This window comes from Lytechinus variegatus, chromosome 2 (genome assembly GCF_018143015.1).
Source record: "Lytechinus variegatus isolate NC3 chromosome 2, Lvar_3.0, whole genome shotgun sequence".
Classification (NCBI taxonomy): domain Eukaryota; kingdom Metazoa; phylum Echinodermata; class Echinoidea; order Temnopleuroida; family Toxopneustidae; genus Lytechinus; species Lytechinus variegatus.
In genome coordinates, this window is record NC_054741.1 from 14,478,117 (window position 1) to 14,495,455 (window position 17,339).

The window sequence follows — 17,339 nt, forward strand, 5'->3', positions numbered from 1 at the left end:
GAGTGTTGACTAATCCTCTCTGAACCTGAATAAAGTACATAAAATGATGTAATATTCATCAATAACATCAAAAGGGTCCCTGCAATCGATGATGTAAAAAGGATTAGACCTTCTTACATCATCAATTTAATTCGAAGCTCTGTATGACAATTCTATGAAACAGTAATCGGTGGCATTGGAGGAAAATGGGGGTGCATGTCTCCCTCCTTTTTTTTGGGGGGGGAGGGGAATGTCCTTCAATTTTAAGGATGAATATTTCCCCTCTATTTTCTAAACATTTTATATAGATTTTGTATATTTTTACTGGTCCAAATAATGTGATACAAAAGTTTTTTAAGGTTTCAATGCTGCTTTTAACAAGATATTCATGTATGACGCATGCTTGTCAATTACCGCCCTAAAATCAACAAGCATTTATTTGCCGTATTCTTTTGTATAGATTTTCATGCTCACAGAAACAGGCTTGATCAGTTCCTGCCCCCCCACTTGTCATTAAATCGATGCTACTAGAAACAGTCATCATGAAAGATTACAATAAACAAGTCATACCTAGACCAAATCCCTCTTAAGATATTTCTCTTCTATATGAACAACGACCTGGGCATAAATTTTGATTCATGCCGTTCTAAGAGCAGGGGGAAGTTTCACAAAGATTTAAGTGTGACTTTAAGTACTGCTTCTCATTGATTAACACACAGTAGTGCACATCCCATAAGAGTAATATGACCAATGCAGTGATGTGTTATATACCTTATGCAAAAGGGAATTTACTTGTGGTTTTAAAATCAGACTTAGATCTTTGTGAAACACCCCCAGGGCAACTTTTTGGAGAAAGCATAGGAGCTAGTCTAAAAGGTCACATGGTTGCTCTGGTGATTCTTATCTTCTGCGGTTCACTTGAGTCATTTGTAGAAATGAATCATAATCCTTTCCTTGTTATTATGGGAGGGGCAGGTGAGATGGAAGGGGAAGGGGTAGGAAGGGTCCCAAAGGGGAAAGGCGTTTAAGGTAATGGTTTATGTTTAACGGTGAAGGATTTCCTTCTCCTGATGATGACAATGATGGTGATGACGACGATGATTATGGTGATGGTGGTGGTGCTGATGATGCTCATGATGATGATGATAATGTTGGTGACAGTGAAAATGATGATAGTGATGATGATGATGGTGATGATGACAATGACAATGATGGTGATGATGATGATAATATAGTGATGAATTCAATTTAGTGGCAATGCATTGTATAATGTTACAGTACTAAGTATATGGTTTTTAAAATCCAAAAACCTTTACCACTAGACCACAAAACCATTGTACATCTCATTAAATTTGGTTAAACCTCATCCCCTGCTCCAGTTCTTTGGATGGATGGGGAGGGGTGCATATACAGAGGCAAAGCATTCTCATCAACCCATTCTCTTATAACATGGTAGGGTGATTGATAAGCTTGCAAAAAGGTCCCTGGCTGACTCATCTATTGAAGATTAAAGAGGGGGGGGGTGTAGAATTGAGCAATTAAAGAATGCCTCCATTTCTTGTATGTTTTTTAGGGCGAAATGATCATAATAATAATAACAATGAATTATTTCAAATGATTTATTAAGTGCACAACATCTCATTATAATTCCATCCCAACACGTCACTGGATCTTCTGTTGAAAATAGAGTGGCGTGCAATGGAGCTATAAACCTGCCCCTATGTGTTTCTCATTTTTTCAGCGAGATGAAAAGGTTCAACACCTCTCAGGCTATTCTTTGGAAAGTTGGATTTAGGTGCTACTGAATGCAACAATCCTGCCATTATGTTTTAGGTGGGGTGGTAGAGTTTAACAGGATCCCTAGCTGCACGATTGCTGTCAGTAAACGAGGGCGCTGTCGTTTCCTTTGAGCAGACCTGGAAAAATAGATCTTGGCAAGAGGGACCTCATCCCTACACCCCCCATTGTATCTCACTTTTTTTTCATTTTTCTTATTTACATTGTCTTGTCCATCACAAGATTGCATCAATCTGCTGTGCCAATTCACAACCAAAAAGTAAAATATGGGACATCTATGGGAATATATGTGGTGCAGATTGGCAAAAAAGTGTCTGAAATACAGGAGTAAAGGAATGATTGCTTAACAAATTATAATGGAACAGAGCAAGGCAGAACAAATTGTAGTCATAATTTCAATGAAAGGATACATGCATGTATCATGTTCAAATAGACAGTCTTTAGGGAAAGTACCAATTGAAGAAAATGTTTTTTTAATTAGGAATTGTATGAAACTCATGCTCTATTCCAAATCAAGCATAAGTCTTAATATCAATGACAATTCATTTGATTTAATGCAAATTTGTAGCTGACCTGGCTTCGATTGCAATCCAACTTTCTTGCAACTTCCAAACATGCTAGACTTTGGGACTTTGCGCTTGAGTTGCAATCAAAAACAACATTCTCCCAATACCCCATAAAATTTGAAACCTTGCACTGCCTCTAAAAACAGCCTGTGAGGAGATGATAAATGTTTGGAAAACGGATGTTTTTACTACTCCCCGGCTAAAACATTTAGAATGGGAGGAAATGAGAAGCAACTATCATCACCAAAACAAACCCAGGGAATCATCATTACACGCCTGTTTGACATAATCTCATGATGAAAACAAACACATCTGGTTGAGATCATGGAATTCACATCTTCCATTGGATGTGAAATAATTATAGATCGACAGAGAATATTACGTATGATCAATACAGAAGGGCGGACTCCACGTAATGCCTTGTTTACATGTAGTCTATGATATAAGGTAAACAAAAACTTTTTGTTACCCTTTCATCTCCCCTGGGTGGTATATGATGATGATATAATTTCTTCACAGATTCTATGATTTTGTTTGAGGCAGAGTTATACAAATTTCAGAAATTGTGTGACTGGACCCCATAAACACATAATAGGTGGCAGTCTGTAATCGCATATATTCAGCAAGGAAACTTAACAATCTCTGCGCATTCTCTTCTAACCATGCAAAAACTTGCAAAATCATAACTGGCCTGTGAAAAAAATGAAGTTAGACCAAGTGGAAAAGACTGATGATTAGTTTTGGTGTTTCATCTTTATTCTCAAAAGCAAGTCTTGTATTACGGTGGCAGCGGTGGGATGTAAGGAACAGGAAATAGAGATTTTCATAAATCTCAGGACCACTGATTTTCCATATTGTTATAAGCTACTGAAATACTTGCATATGATTGGCTAAGAGCAAATTAGTCAGTAAAATCACTGCTTGTTTCATCAAACACTCCCAAGATCTACAATCACAATCCAGATAGTCAATGCCTGTATAAACTAATTCTAGGAAATATAATTTTGAGCAACTAATGTTCAAGTTTGTTTGTAGATTTGTGCCAAATGATATGGAAAGAATCATTACCAAGGGCAAGCTTGTAGGTGGTACTGATAATGCTTTAATGAGCAGCACAGGAAACAGGCATTAGAAGAGGAAAGACAGGGGTAATAGTCAGGCAGCATATGTCATGATTTACCGGCTACTTCGACAAATTGGCTAAGTCTGATTTTTCACTTTTATGTGATTGGTGACATCACAAGGAACAACTTTCAACTTGGTGACAAATTTCTAATGGTCATCTTGACCATGTGAGGGGTCAAAATGTGGTCAATAGGGGTCAATTTTTGGAATTGCCCTGATTGTGTCGAGTTATACATCGAATTGTTTGTCTGGTTATACTGAACAAAAAAGTGTACACAATCATATACTCTTGACCTCCCGTTAAAAAGTTATGACCGGAAATAGCAAAAGGTCAACGAACTTTCGTTGCATTGTATATATGGCAAATTACACTGAAGGTGTTAAGAAAGCTATTTTCCGGGGTTTTTTTTCTTTTTTGTGCATGTTTGTACTTTTTTTATTTTCGATTTTAATAAGTTCACCTTTAGAGGTCCTTATCAAGAAGATATTAGGGTCAAGACAAGGTCAGGGAAAGGTCAAAGGTCAACATGTAGCTAAAATACACTAAAAGCGACTAGAATCCTAGAAGTCTAATTTTTCGTGGGTTCTTTATTTTGAGAAGTCTGTATCTAAGACATTTAATATATTAAGGGGCTTATTTAGGAACAAAGTAGATTAATAGAGATAGACGTCGAATGCATTTAGTGTGGTATCATGGTATTGCAGGAATACCTTGAAACAACTTGAAAAACCCTTATCCCCTTAAAATCTTATCATCTTCATGATGTAATAAGTGCAACAAGCTCTTTCCGAGTTTCTCTTTTTTTAAGGAATTTAATTTAAGTTCAATTCATTTTTAATTTACTAGTCTGTGATATGTAAAGAAACATTTCCTTCATTGCTTTGTCAGAATATTTCAATCAACAGAAATTATTGTATTGTAGTAGGGTATAAGTGTAATACTATGTTAACCATGTTAACGGAATAAATATCGATTGACCAGTGCTCCCAGCTCCTAAGAAAGATGCATAACATTTCATTTGGATTAACTTAAGAATAAGATTATGAGGTTTGGATTGAGGATGATATGATAAGTTGGGTTCCAATTGCTCCTTAATTAATTCAAATGTGTGACGGATATATTATTTCTGACAAAGAGGCAACATCATGCAGGCATGCGTATTGTAGTCATGTATGTCAATTATGCTGATGTGATATATTCTGACCATTTCGATCTCTGGAGTCAAGAAGGACTACACATTTCTGGTGCTGTGCTGTTCTGAGCTAATCATCGGGGCCGTTTTGCATAATTGTAAAGAGAAATTTATAGATTTCGCGCATACTTTTGGTCAATTATTATGTATCTTTCAGTAAAGAAAAATGCAATTTTTCACAATTTCTGGGGGCAGCTGCCACCCCCGCCCGCTGCGGCATGGCCGTTGTTTACTTCAATGACATTTGTGATTATTCTTTCTGGCAACATCCAGGTAGTTCACCAAGTAGGAAAAAACACGACAAAAGAAAAATCAGCATCTATGCATATCACTATCGTGAGAACAGGTATTAAGTTTAGATTCACGTTGTATGCTCTGGAAAAAAACTTGATAAACACTTGATAAAATAGTAGGCCTAAAGCCGTGTTAATGACAGCACAATCAGAAATATTGTGCAGTCTTTTTTGGCTCCAGAAATCGAGTAATGGTCAGAATACATCACATCAGCATAATGGACATGACTAACGACTACAATGAGCATGCCTGCAAAATGTTGCCTCTTAGAAATAATATAACCGTCACTCGTTCCAATTAATCAAGGAACAATTGGAACCCAACTTATCGTATCATCCTCAATCCTAACCTCATTATCTTATTCGTAAGTTAAATTAAATAAGATGTTAGGCATCTTAATTTCTTTGGAGTTGGGAGCACTGATCAATCGATGTGTTTATTAGCAAAGTATTACACATTATACCCCAGGACATTACAATATTTTCTGTTGATTAAAATATTCTGTACAAAGCAAATGGATGAAATGTTTCTTTACATATCAAAGACCGGTAAATTGGAAATGAAAAGAACTTGAATTGAATTCCTAAATCAAGAAACTCGGAAAGAGCTGGTTGCACTTATAACATCATGAAGATGATACGATTTTCATAGGTTTTGTCAAGTCGTTTCAAGGTATTCCTGCAATAAACCATAATACCACACTAAACTATTCGACGTATATCACTGTTCATCTATTTTGTTCCTAAATGAGCACATTTAACCCCCTTTTTACCTAATGGATGATGTCTCCTTAGAGACTTTTCAAAATGAAGAACCTACTTCTAAGATTCAAACCGCTTTTAGTGTATTTTGGATACCAATGAAAATTTGTTGACCTTTTGACCTTTCCCTGACCTTGTCTTGACCCTTAATATCTTCTGGATAATGACCTCTGAAGATGAACTTATTAAAATAAAAATAAAAAAGTACACACATGCAAAAAAGAGAAAAAAAAACACAAAAACATTAGCTTTTTATCACCTTCAGTGTAATTTGCCATATAATATACAATGTAACGAAAGTTCGTTGACCTCTTGACATTTCCGGTCATAACTTTTTAATGGGAGGTCAAGAGTATATGGTTGTGTACACTTTTTTGTTCAGTATAACCAGACAAACAATTTGATGTATGACTCAATACAACCGGGGCAATTCCAAAAATTGACCCCTATTGACCACATTTTGACCCCTCACATGGTCAAGATGACCATTAGAAATTTGTCACCAAGTTGAAAGTTGTTCCTTGTGATGTCACCAATCACATAAAAGTGAAAAATCAGACTTAGCCAATTTTTCGAAGTAGATGACATATGCTGCCTGACTATAAAGTCGAAAGGAGAGACACGCAAGTTAATGGAGAGGGGTAGGAGAAATGGAAGAAGAGGATGGCAAAAGGGGTAGATAGAAAAAGGTGGCTTTGAAGAAATTGGTCTGAGACGAGAAAGAAGAGGGAGAGCAAAAAAAAGAGAAAGAGAGTGGGGGAGAGAGGCAGAAGCAGATAGATATAGATAAACGAGGGAGAGGGACAAAACAGAGAACGAGAGAGAGAGGGAGGGGGAAGAGGGAGATCAGGAAACGAGGGGCGTCGTTCCACACCCCTTCATCGTAAGCAGGTTCCGTAACATCCAATGAGTACCATTATAACATAATGAGTTTGAAAGATCACTATGATCAGCAATCAATAACACACATGAAAAGAACAAGATTTGTAGGGAGGCTGAAGATGCAATTTTCCCCTGTGAAATAAAGCTTCAGTGATGGAAAGAGCTTTTGATGGAATGATTATGAATCAACCTATCAAATATCATACTTTAGAATGCTACAAAATGATGATCATTTCAAAAGAATTTGCTTATTATCAGGGTTTTGTGATATATTTATTTTTTAGGTGCCATGGCATTGTGGTTTATTCTTCACATCCAAGGGTTCAGGATTTAAGTCTTAAGGCCACCACACACCTTACGACCCGACTGGTCGCCGACTTGCTTGCGACTGGGTGAGGGGAGATGTGACGTCACAGCGCTTGTCAGCTTGAGCGTCGCAGACCGGTCAGAGACAAGTCGCAAGGAAAATCGGAAGGATTTGACATGTCGAATCCTTATAACTGGATTGCAAGCTCAATCCAACCTCCAGCCAATCAGACAGCAGAGTTGCATAACGCGTATTATGATAAACAACGCGCATAAGCAGTAGTAAGCGCAATTTCTCAGATGCTATGCCAAAAAGCGCATGCGTGAGTCGCAGATCGGATCGCAAGGTGTGCGGTGTCGAGGCTTATGACTGCCTTGCGATTCATCTCCCCTCACTCAGTCGCAAGCCAGTCGCCGACCAGTCGGGTCGTAAGGTGTGCGGTGGCCTTTAAATAAAAATATAAAGTTTGCTTGACTTAATACTATAAAGTTCTTTTAAAAAATGTCTGTATACCTCTCTTTCTCAAAAATATATGACGTCAAATATTCAGGGTTATTTTTAGGATTTTTCCCCCATTCAAAGATTTGATTTACCAAGGCGTACGTAACAATCAGCTAATCTTGATCGGAGGGAAGCGCTACACCACAGCAAAATCCATTTAGGAAGACAGTATTTTCTGCAAGATCTACCATCATATCGCTAGATAATCGTCTCCCCTCTGACTAGGCACAAAATTGTAAATCTAATTTGTTTACTTCTTCCTATCACCCGGAGGTTCCATTCACCAAATGTGGCAATGTCCTGGCACAAGAGGGAGCTGTTGAAACTTGGGTTTTTGTTAGATTAATGCCATATAAAAATATATAGATTGGTTGATTTATTCTAATTATATGGCCAGTGACTAGTAGATGAGTAGTTGTATTTAAAAGGTTTATGACACACTATTATAATTCAGCAGTCTTCATTGGCAGCAGCATAGTTTTGACGTTAAGAAGCACACAACAATTTGTAACATTTCTTTATCATTCGTAGATTTAGATTTGTTGAGGACTGACTGAATAAGAGTCTAGATACTTCTTGCTATGCTACTCTCTTGCGCAAAGATGAGGGACAGTTTGTCAGAGGTGAAAAGGGCATCATTCTACAAAGGGATATAAACTCTCCCATGTAGGGTAAATGTGATCAGAGATCATTGAAAATAAAAACATTTTTAAGTGCTTGGAAATAGGGTACTATTGAAGGTTTAATTCCATGATTATCACCAAATCAAGAAAAACGGTGAACAAAAAAGGTAAATGTAGATCCATTAATGTTTTTCAACAATTATTTCTGCTATGAAAGAATGGAACTCTGATTTAACAAACCTCTCAAACTTTCCAATCTTCTTTGATCCTTTTCTTTGGAACTCTTTCATAATATTAACAATTAATATAAAATGGAATGTCAACAAAAATAAGAACAAAACCTGAAGAAAGCAGAAAAGCAATTTCCTCTACAATATCATAGGCAAACAAAGGAATAAAATTGCTAATATCTAGAAGGTATTTGAAAGGAGAAAATGTGGCCTCTAACTAGCAAACAAATCATGCAGTACATGAATTTGCTGACAGGAGCTCCTGAATCTGAAAATAAAAAGAGATACAGGCAACACAAACGTGCACAATCATGCCATGATAAAGAAAAGTAACAGTTTTTATAAAGTGATACACAAAAAATAAGCAAAGAGACAATATCATTGAATGCTAAATAGTACTTTGCATTGACAACAAAAGGGGACTGAGGTCCAAAAGAAATGCTTCAACAAAGCAATCCATAAACAATAAGCTTGTTTATGGAATATTTTTGTTTATTTTACATAATATCACTTTCATTTCATAATAAGTTTAATACCATCAGCAACATTGGATATATTATCATTGCATATAAGAACTGAATTCACATCATAAATTACAAAGTAGGGTAAGTTCATATCTAATTAAGATCAAATATATGACCTGCCACTCCAAAACCAACAATAAGTCACTAAAAATATATTTTGAAATTGTTATTGCTCTTTTAAAAAGCACTTTTTAAGTTTTGATATAATATACAACTTGTCAAAATCAATCTACAATAACCCATACAAGTACTTGAATGAATGTTAAAGAATTCTGGTGAAAGAATAAGGAGAAAACAAGGTTTGAAGTTCTAGGTTCACTCAAGCATGATATGTGCACACTGTACATTCTGAATTGAACTTCCACATCATCCAGAAAAAACTTTTATATCTTGTCTTTTGTGTAACTTTACAACTGTGAGTTTTTTTTTAAAAGAAGGAAACTAGAACCTCTAGTATCTAAGATATTTTGAGAAGAGTCTTGGCCATGTTTAGTGGGAGAGTTTCATACATTATCAAATAATACTGAGCGATTTATGGGGAAAGACTTCTGGGCATTTTCCTAATGTGCTAGAACCACAAGGATGTACAGCTAGAGAAGTGGCCCTAGGAGAGAAAGTGGTGAGGAAGGAACAGTATTCACTCAGTAGGAGGAGGCATGCACAAAGGCCTATAGAGTCTAGGGTAACTGCGCCATTTCCTTTCCCATCCTACTTGTCTAATCCTACACTTTTGTCAAGATACCTCACTGGAAGCATGCACTACTTGAGGACAGTTTCAGTACAAGAGTATCTGTTGATATGGATGAGGTAGTGGTGTGCTAAAAAATTCAACTTGTTTAAAGTCAGGAGTTTGATTTTAAGATTCCTGTAATGATGTTACAGGATAATCATTGTATTAAGCACAATCAGTGTAAGGATGCCCACTAAATATATTTTTCAGGGACTGAAAGGAAAACATAGAAGTAATGGGGCAAGTTCAAACGCCCCCAAAAATTCACTAATCTTTTCAAAAAGTGCATTCTTTTAAGAATGTCACACTGCTACGTAGTGCACCACATAGTAACAACAATGCGTGTTTTAATTTTTCCCTTCCTTCATCTAATATAATATGCACTCCATGGCTGCAAAATCATAACATAAAATCTTAATCATGGTATTATTTTAAAAAGAAAAATAAAGGTGGTCAATCAACCTTTAAATTTTCAAACTTGAAATAAGATAATAAGTGGTGTTTTGATAACAGACTTGATGCATGTACAGTATATATATTTGTAGGTGCTATGCATGCAAGGTAACTTACCTAATTGTGGGGGAGGGGGAGGAGGAAGGGGAGGCAGAGAGTCTTCTAAGATTAGAGGAATGTGTCCATTGTTAGGTGCATTTTGGTTGGGCGTTGGAGCAGTTGGTTTGTTCCCGTTGGCATCGGCGTCCAACTGCTCCAGGAATGCCGCATTGCTATTGGCTACGGTGGCCTCCACCCCATTCTCCAGCTTACTTTCAGGGACCGTCTCCAGCCCGCCTGTTATGTCGCCTCCATTCATCATCACGCTGTTCCGTGGGAAGATGTCAGAGAGGCCATTCTTGATGGAGGACAGTGTGATCTTTTCCGAGCCGTTGCACTGCTTTGCATCTTCCAAACTGTTCTTGATGGGGTCGCTGTCTTTGCAGCTGACGACCGATGATGTTCGCATGCCGTTGTTCTCAAACTGTGCCCAGCTGTTTCGGTAGATTATGGAAAGCCTTACAGAGTCTGTGGTAGTGTTTTTGGTGGAAGCAGATTCGTCCATACTACTCTGATCACTGATACCATTTTCTATTAAGGAATTGGCAGGACGATCACCGTTCGATGAGATGTCAGTCTCGAGAGATGCTGAATTCCCGCTGGAGCTGTCCGGCCTAAGGACAAAACACTTCAAAACATTAGGAAATGCTCACATAAACAATAGACTAAAAAAAAATTGAGCTTTATTTCAAAACGTAGTCTATAATGCCATTGAATACATAGAAATGAGACATTATTCAATTTTCATATTTTCTATTTGAAAAGGCAAAATTCTGTGTTATAGAATTTGGAGTTTTTGACAATGTGACAGAAGAGATTTATCATTTCAATCGTCTTAATAACTCAACGTAAATTTGTACATATCCTTACGTCAAAATGAAAAAATAAATGAGTACTAATGCAAAGAACTTTCTCCACTGATTGATAACAAAGCAATTGGCCTAAAATAAGTTGGACAAAAATGTATCAACATCTTATGTCATTAAAACATGGCTTATTCAATAATTGAAAGACGGGCATGTGTTAAACTTGGCTTTTGCTTATTCTCAAGGTGGGTGGTTTGAGGAGAGGGAGCAGGAAGCCATAGAAGGCATGAAGTGGAAGGTTGGTGGTTTGAGGATGGAAGATGCAATGAATCGTGAAAAGGGGAGGGAGGGGGTACGGTTTACTGCCAAAAGCATGAGGTGAATCTGGCCACTCCCATTTCAATGGGCACAAAACTAGACTTCAAGTATTGGACTACCGACTGACTATGGTTGAATCACCTTGTATCATCGTTAGATGGCTTGTAATCTGTTATGAAGCTTTCAAGATGTTTGATGATCTGTTGTAACCTCATGGCCGTCTTCTTGGCTTCAGCACTCTTACCATCCATTCCACCCATCACCGAGTTGAGAGCTTCTAATTCCTGTGACCAGAAAAAACAAAGCATTGGTTTGTTAACCAACCGCCTCCTGACAATGATGGATCCTTATTATACATAGGCAATTTGAATTATAGAATTTTGTGGCAATAGCATAAATATGGAAGGTTATCATGAGTTCTTTCATGTGGATAACCATATATTTGCTCCCGCAGAAATTGCCCCATCACAGACAGAAAGTGACGGAGTGATAGAGAGAGATGGAAAGAGAAGAGAGATAGGAAATGAAACTAAAGAGGATAGGGAAGATGCTTTCCTTCAATCATAAACTCTTTGGTGACAGAGAGACCAGGGAAGAGAAAGAGAGGTGAAAAGCAGAAAGAGGGGGACAGAGAAAGACAGAAAGAGTGGCAGAGAGAGAGAGGGAAGAAACTAATAAGGATACAGAAGGTATTTTTTCAACAGTAGCAATTCTAAACCCATTCTCTTTGCTCATCACAGGAAGCAGTCGCGCTTCTGTCGACTCCCTCACGACACACATTTTTATTTGAACTTCGTTGAGGAAAGTGAAACACAGAAGCAATACCCATTCACAAGATCAGCACAGGAAGCAACCGAATTCTCCTCCTTGTTTCTCCGTCACCTCCCGCCATCAGTTTATATTAACTACATCCTACCACCTGCCCCATTGCTTCCTTCTTAAAGGGGAAGTTCACCCTGACAATACGTTGGTATTTAATAAAAGTAGAAAAACATAGACAAAAAATATGGGGCAGGGTTGACAAAAATTTGTCAATAATGACAGAGTTATGAATGTTTAAAGTGTTTGATGTCATGGACAAGCATCTCCTCCATATAAAAGAAAAATATGGAAAGTAACTTTTCGTTGATATATTATGATACATTATGAGACACCTTATTTCATATTCTCTCTTTAAGAACAATATTTTTTATTCATCATGTTCCATGAAAAGATGGAATTTATATTACATGACATATAGGTGTGATAAGTGCATTTGACCTCACATATTAAACAAATAAATGACATAACACTTTTATTCTCTAATGAATTTTTATCAATCCTTCTCCAATTCTTTCCTCTTGTTTTTCTGATTTTATTAAAGGTCAACCCATCACAACAGTGAACTTCAGAGCATTCACTAGTGCTGAAACATTGTCGACTGGAACCAGGTGGGCCCTGTTCAAAGCTTATGGACCTTTGCAGAAGCCAGTAGTCGGCAGGTAAATTTGATATTCTTTCATAGGTGTGTACCATACATCAATATGTTTCCGCCTGACAAGAGCATTATGTTTAACATACTGGTTTATGTTGCGAGGCTGATGGGAATGCAACATTAAGTGATTGCTCTTAACTATGTGTTCCTTAAGAGCATAAGGTTCACCCATGTAACAGTTTCCCCTCACAGCTGAGCAAAGATAATTACAGTCAAAACATGGAATGACAGGGAGATGTTTGCAAAGACCATGAAACATCCCAAATACAAACAGAAGTGTGTTTTGCCAGAGAATGGCGATGAAGCACTCACTCTAGTAAAAAAGAAGTATTTCTACCAGAAAAGATTGTTATCTATTACAGAAATTCAAGAGGAAGAAAAATATAATTCAGATGGGGTATGGTAAATCTCAATATGAGTTAGGATAATGATATCTCTGTTTATGCCACTCTAAAGATGAAGTGTTAATTTAGCACTTAATTTCCTTGTATAGTGACTGCACTTTGAGTGCTGATTTTCTATACAAGGACTCTAAGTGCTAAATTAACACAATTTTTTAGAGTAGACCTTACAGTCTCAACTTTGGCTGAATTCAAAGATATCTAAGTTATTTCTATGAATGTATTTACCCTCTTCCTGGCCTGGAAGAAGTACAAAATTACCCCCTACCTAAGATTAAACATTTCCGGTTATAGTCAATTAAGTTGTTTTTCTTTTTGTTTTTTAAAGTGAACATCGTGACAATCACTTGTAACAAGTTGATTGCATAATAACATCGTACAAAGACAAAAGGTCCATATTGAATGGAGCATGAGTACATTTAATTAAATAATCCTGTAGAAGGGGAGGGAGACGGGGTTGAATGCACAAAGTTGCAGAAGAGTGAAATTCCTTTCCATTGCTTCACTAAGATAGAAAACCCTAATATTATCTCAATCATGTGACTAAAGTGATCCAGGAAATACAGACTATTCTAACTCAGTCAGTGAAAACCTTGGAAGAAAGATTTTTCCAAGGTTTTTTGCAACTTCTTGTCTACCATAGCACATCCGGGGGTGTTTCAAAATGAGGTAAAAGTTGGGATTAAATGTGATTTGTCAATCTCCCCCTCCCCATCAAAAAAAATATCAGTGAATTTTCTCTGTAATAAGAAAAATTGATAAGTTGGTTTATAAGTAAAAATGAGAAAAATTAGCTTATTCAAATGAGTTCTTCTTACTGTTAACATTCGAAGTTGGTACAGTTAAGTCCAAGGCGAGATACAAGAATTTGTTTGACTCCATTTCCTTGGACTGTCTTGCTCAGTGTCCAACTTCAAACTTTGTTTCCTCATTATATTTTTTTACTTATCAGGGAATTCATCAAATATGAGAAGGCATCTTTAAAACAGTCTGAGTAATTTCAAAAGAATCGAAATTGAATTTAGGCCTAGATATTACCTATCATATAGCCCTATCTTTCTATTTTCAATTCTTTCACTTTAGGAATCAGCAAGTATCAGTGCATAAAGCTATAAGCTCACCCATTCAGCCCTATTTAGCACCCATATGGTCCAATCAATTATTACTTAGTTACACCCCTTGAAAGAGATCTTGACCCCCTCCTATCCTCCCTAACATCCCCTCTTAGCTTCCTGATAAACACCCGGTATCCCACACCCAGAGCTAGCACATGTGATCATTAAGGCTCATGATCTAAACACTGTAACACTTCTACCAGTGGTGTGGGTGATCACATATAAATGAGCTGAATAGTGTTGAAAAAAGCTGAATAGCAAGAGCTCCCAAAGTTTTTTTGTATAAAAAAAGTATTAAAAATGGAAACATACAGAAAATAAAAAGGAAATATAGCCAAAATCATTTAAAAAGCTGACCCTTGCTTAATTTTGATAGCATGGCCAATTAATATAGACAATTTTTTGTATCAATTTCAAAGAAATCAGTTAAAATATTGCATATTTAGAGTATATTGTGGCTCTTTACTTAAATGAGGACTTGATTTTCTAAGGCATTTAACTCTTAAACACAATTAATGCATGATATTTTGGACTATGGTACATTGAAAATGTATAATGAGAGGTAATTTCAGACTGACTAAAAACCCAAGAATAATCAAAATTATGAAAACTTTCTCAGTGGTATGTCCTAAGGTTGCTGGTATTCTCAAATGGTGAGACAAATCACGAGTTACACTGTGTGTGGGAGTTGTAGAGTGCTTTGGTTGTGCTCAGCAAGCGATTTTGAATTGCGAATCTCATCTGCTACTCAGACCGATAGTGTCATCTTTGCATGGATATGAATGTGGAAAATAATTTTCACATATTTTGAGGCCTGAAAAAGTTCTTGTAAATTTATAGTTATTTTGGTGATCGAGTCAGTTTGAATGAAAAAAAATCATAAAAATTACATGACATTTTTACAGTCACAAATATCTTGAAAGTGTCCATACAATTGTTGTTTCCTTCCTGTTTTTTTTTAATCCAAATTAACAATACTAAGTACAATACACATCAAAGCTCATGATCTTTAAAAGCAAGACCTTTGTAATACTAATCGATTTAGTACCATGATGCACCACCAGCAGATATATTAAATATTAAAAATGTCTGCAGAATTGTATTATTTTCTTCCTGTGTGTTTTTTTATCTATACAAACAATATTTTTTTCAATTCAATTCAAAAAATCATTTATTTTCTCCAATTTTCACAAGATATCAATTTACAATATAATCCATACAAAATAATTTATCATAAAAGACTGTAAATATTTTTTAAAAATGTTAACAGAAGAAGGCATAATTCCCCAAAAGAAAAAATACAACACACATCAAATTTCCTGAATTTTGTTAAAACAAGACTAATGTACATGTTAATCAATGTCTTTAAAGGGTTACTCCAGGGTGGAAATAACATGATCTGACCAGATAAAGAAAAATAAGACAAATAAAATACTGAAAGTTTCATTAAAATTGGATGAGGAATAACAAAGCTATAACATTTCGAAGATTTGCACAAAGAGTTTCATGCATGTCTTTATGAATATGCAATGTTATCAGCATGCTGACGATGCATATCCCAACTTATTCTTTTTAATGTTATTATAATTATGAAATCATGTTTTTTCTTAAATTTTGTCCCCTAAGAATCAAAAGACATTGATTGACTAATGATTTCATATGTAAGATAACCACTGTTGCAACTCTTTTGTCACTACAGATACACATCATTCAAATATGTATGAAAATATGAAATAATTATGATTTTATGTAATTACATAAGAGGAAAAGAGGATTTGATATAAAGCCCACCTAATGAATATTCATGATGGCATACATAAAAAGTGGTATCACAAACTATTGCTTTAAAATTCAATAACTCCATTATTTATCAAATATTAATGAAATTTTAAGCATATTACTTGATGAATTTTACTCTATTTATTTAGATATATTTAATTTCAGCCTGAAGTACCCCTTTACTATATATTCTTGTTAAGATTACCTCATAATATCCTTTGAGCATGGTATTAATGCTTTCTCTCTGAGACTTGATGCTTCCGTTGGTGGTAACGGCACTGGTATTGAAGCTATCATCTCCAAGGTTCGCCACAGACTCTCTCCTATCACCGCATCCATAGCGAATAGCCTGAGAGAGAGAAAAAAAGGATCGCAAATTAAATTCAATCTCAATTCTGATAAAATTTCATTCATTTGTCAAGTATAAAAAAATACATAATGTACAATAAGAAATTAAGTAATTAGTAGATAGGTTTTGATGATGGCAACATAAAGCAGAAATATTGGGTCAGATGCATAAAATTGACTTTGCTAGGCTTTTGCGTGGCATTTACTTGATTCTGTATGTATAAAAGTGAGCAAGCAAATGTTTTTGCTAGTAAGCTCAAGCAATTGCTCACTGCCTGCTAGCATTTGCCTGATGATTAAGCTGAACTGCTTTAAAAAAAGCGTATGCATAAAGCAAACATTTTGCTTGTGTGTATAAGTACTTCCTTCAGTTCTTTCAAGCTCTGTGCGAGCAGCTTGCGCATTTGCTTGATCAGGGCGTTCGTGTTTCATAATCATGTTTATGCACTTGAGAGAGAGCCCCAAGGTGCAAAGTGCAAACTGAATGCCAACTACATACATTTATTAATTAGAACTGAGTTAAAGGAATAGCATGACAACACATCCAAGGATAAGGTGTTACATGAGAAAGGCGGTATTTTGCACTGCCACTCCTTTACTTTCGAGTCCCGCACTTGTTCTGTGAGTCGTGTTCCCACCAGCATGACGTTGCTATTGTTCAAACCGCTAGCAATTGCTTTCTGGAAGCAAGAAAAGGGTTTAAGCAAAAGCAAAGGGTTGTGCATATGAAATAAAGCAATTGCTAAGGCATGATCTTTTGCTTGGCTGGCAACTGCTTGTGCTTGAAGTAATTGTTCTGCTACTTTTTATGCATCTGACCCACTATCTTTATCAGAAGTCTATACATGGTCTGCAATACAGTGTACCTACTACGGCTTTCACAGAAGCGCTTTAGTGTGCTCTGTATTTCAAGAAATACACATGATTCATTTTGGTGGTGGTAACATATTACAAGTACTACACATTTTATTTTTTCTTCTTATACCACTGCATATTGTCATGATTTCATCAAGATTCTACAATGTTATTTTTTT

General features: G+C 36.2%; 1 protein-coding gene across 1 annotated transcript in view; it reads right to left on the reverse strand.

Annotated features, from left to right (window-relative positions):
• Positions 1–17,339, reverse strand: part of LOC121407398 (formin-like protein 6) — an 84,460-nt gene that overhangs the window by 32,978 nt on the left and 34,143 nt on the right. The window contains exons 8-10 of the mRNA XM_041598452.1: positions 16,163–16,306; positions 11,330–11,472; positions 10,083–10,678 (exon numbers count right to left, since the gene is read on the reverse strand). Coding sequence (XP_041454386.1) covers positions 10,083–10,678; positions 11,330–11,472; positions 16,163–16,306 — 883 coding nt within the window. The remainder of the gene's footprint in view (positions 1–10,082; positions 10,679–11,329; positions 11,473–16,162; positions 16,307–17,339) is intronic.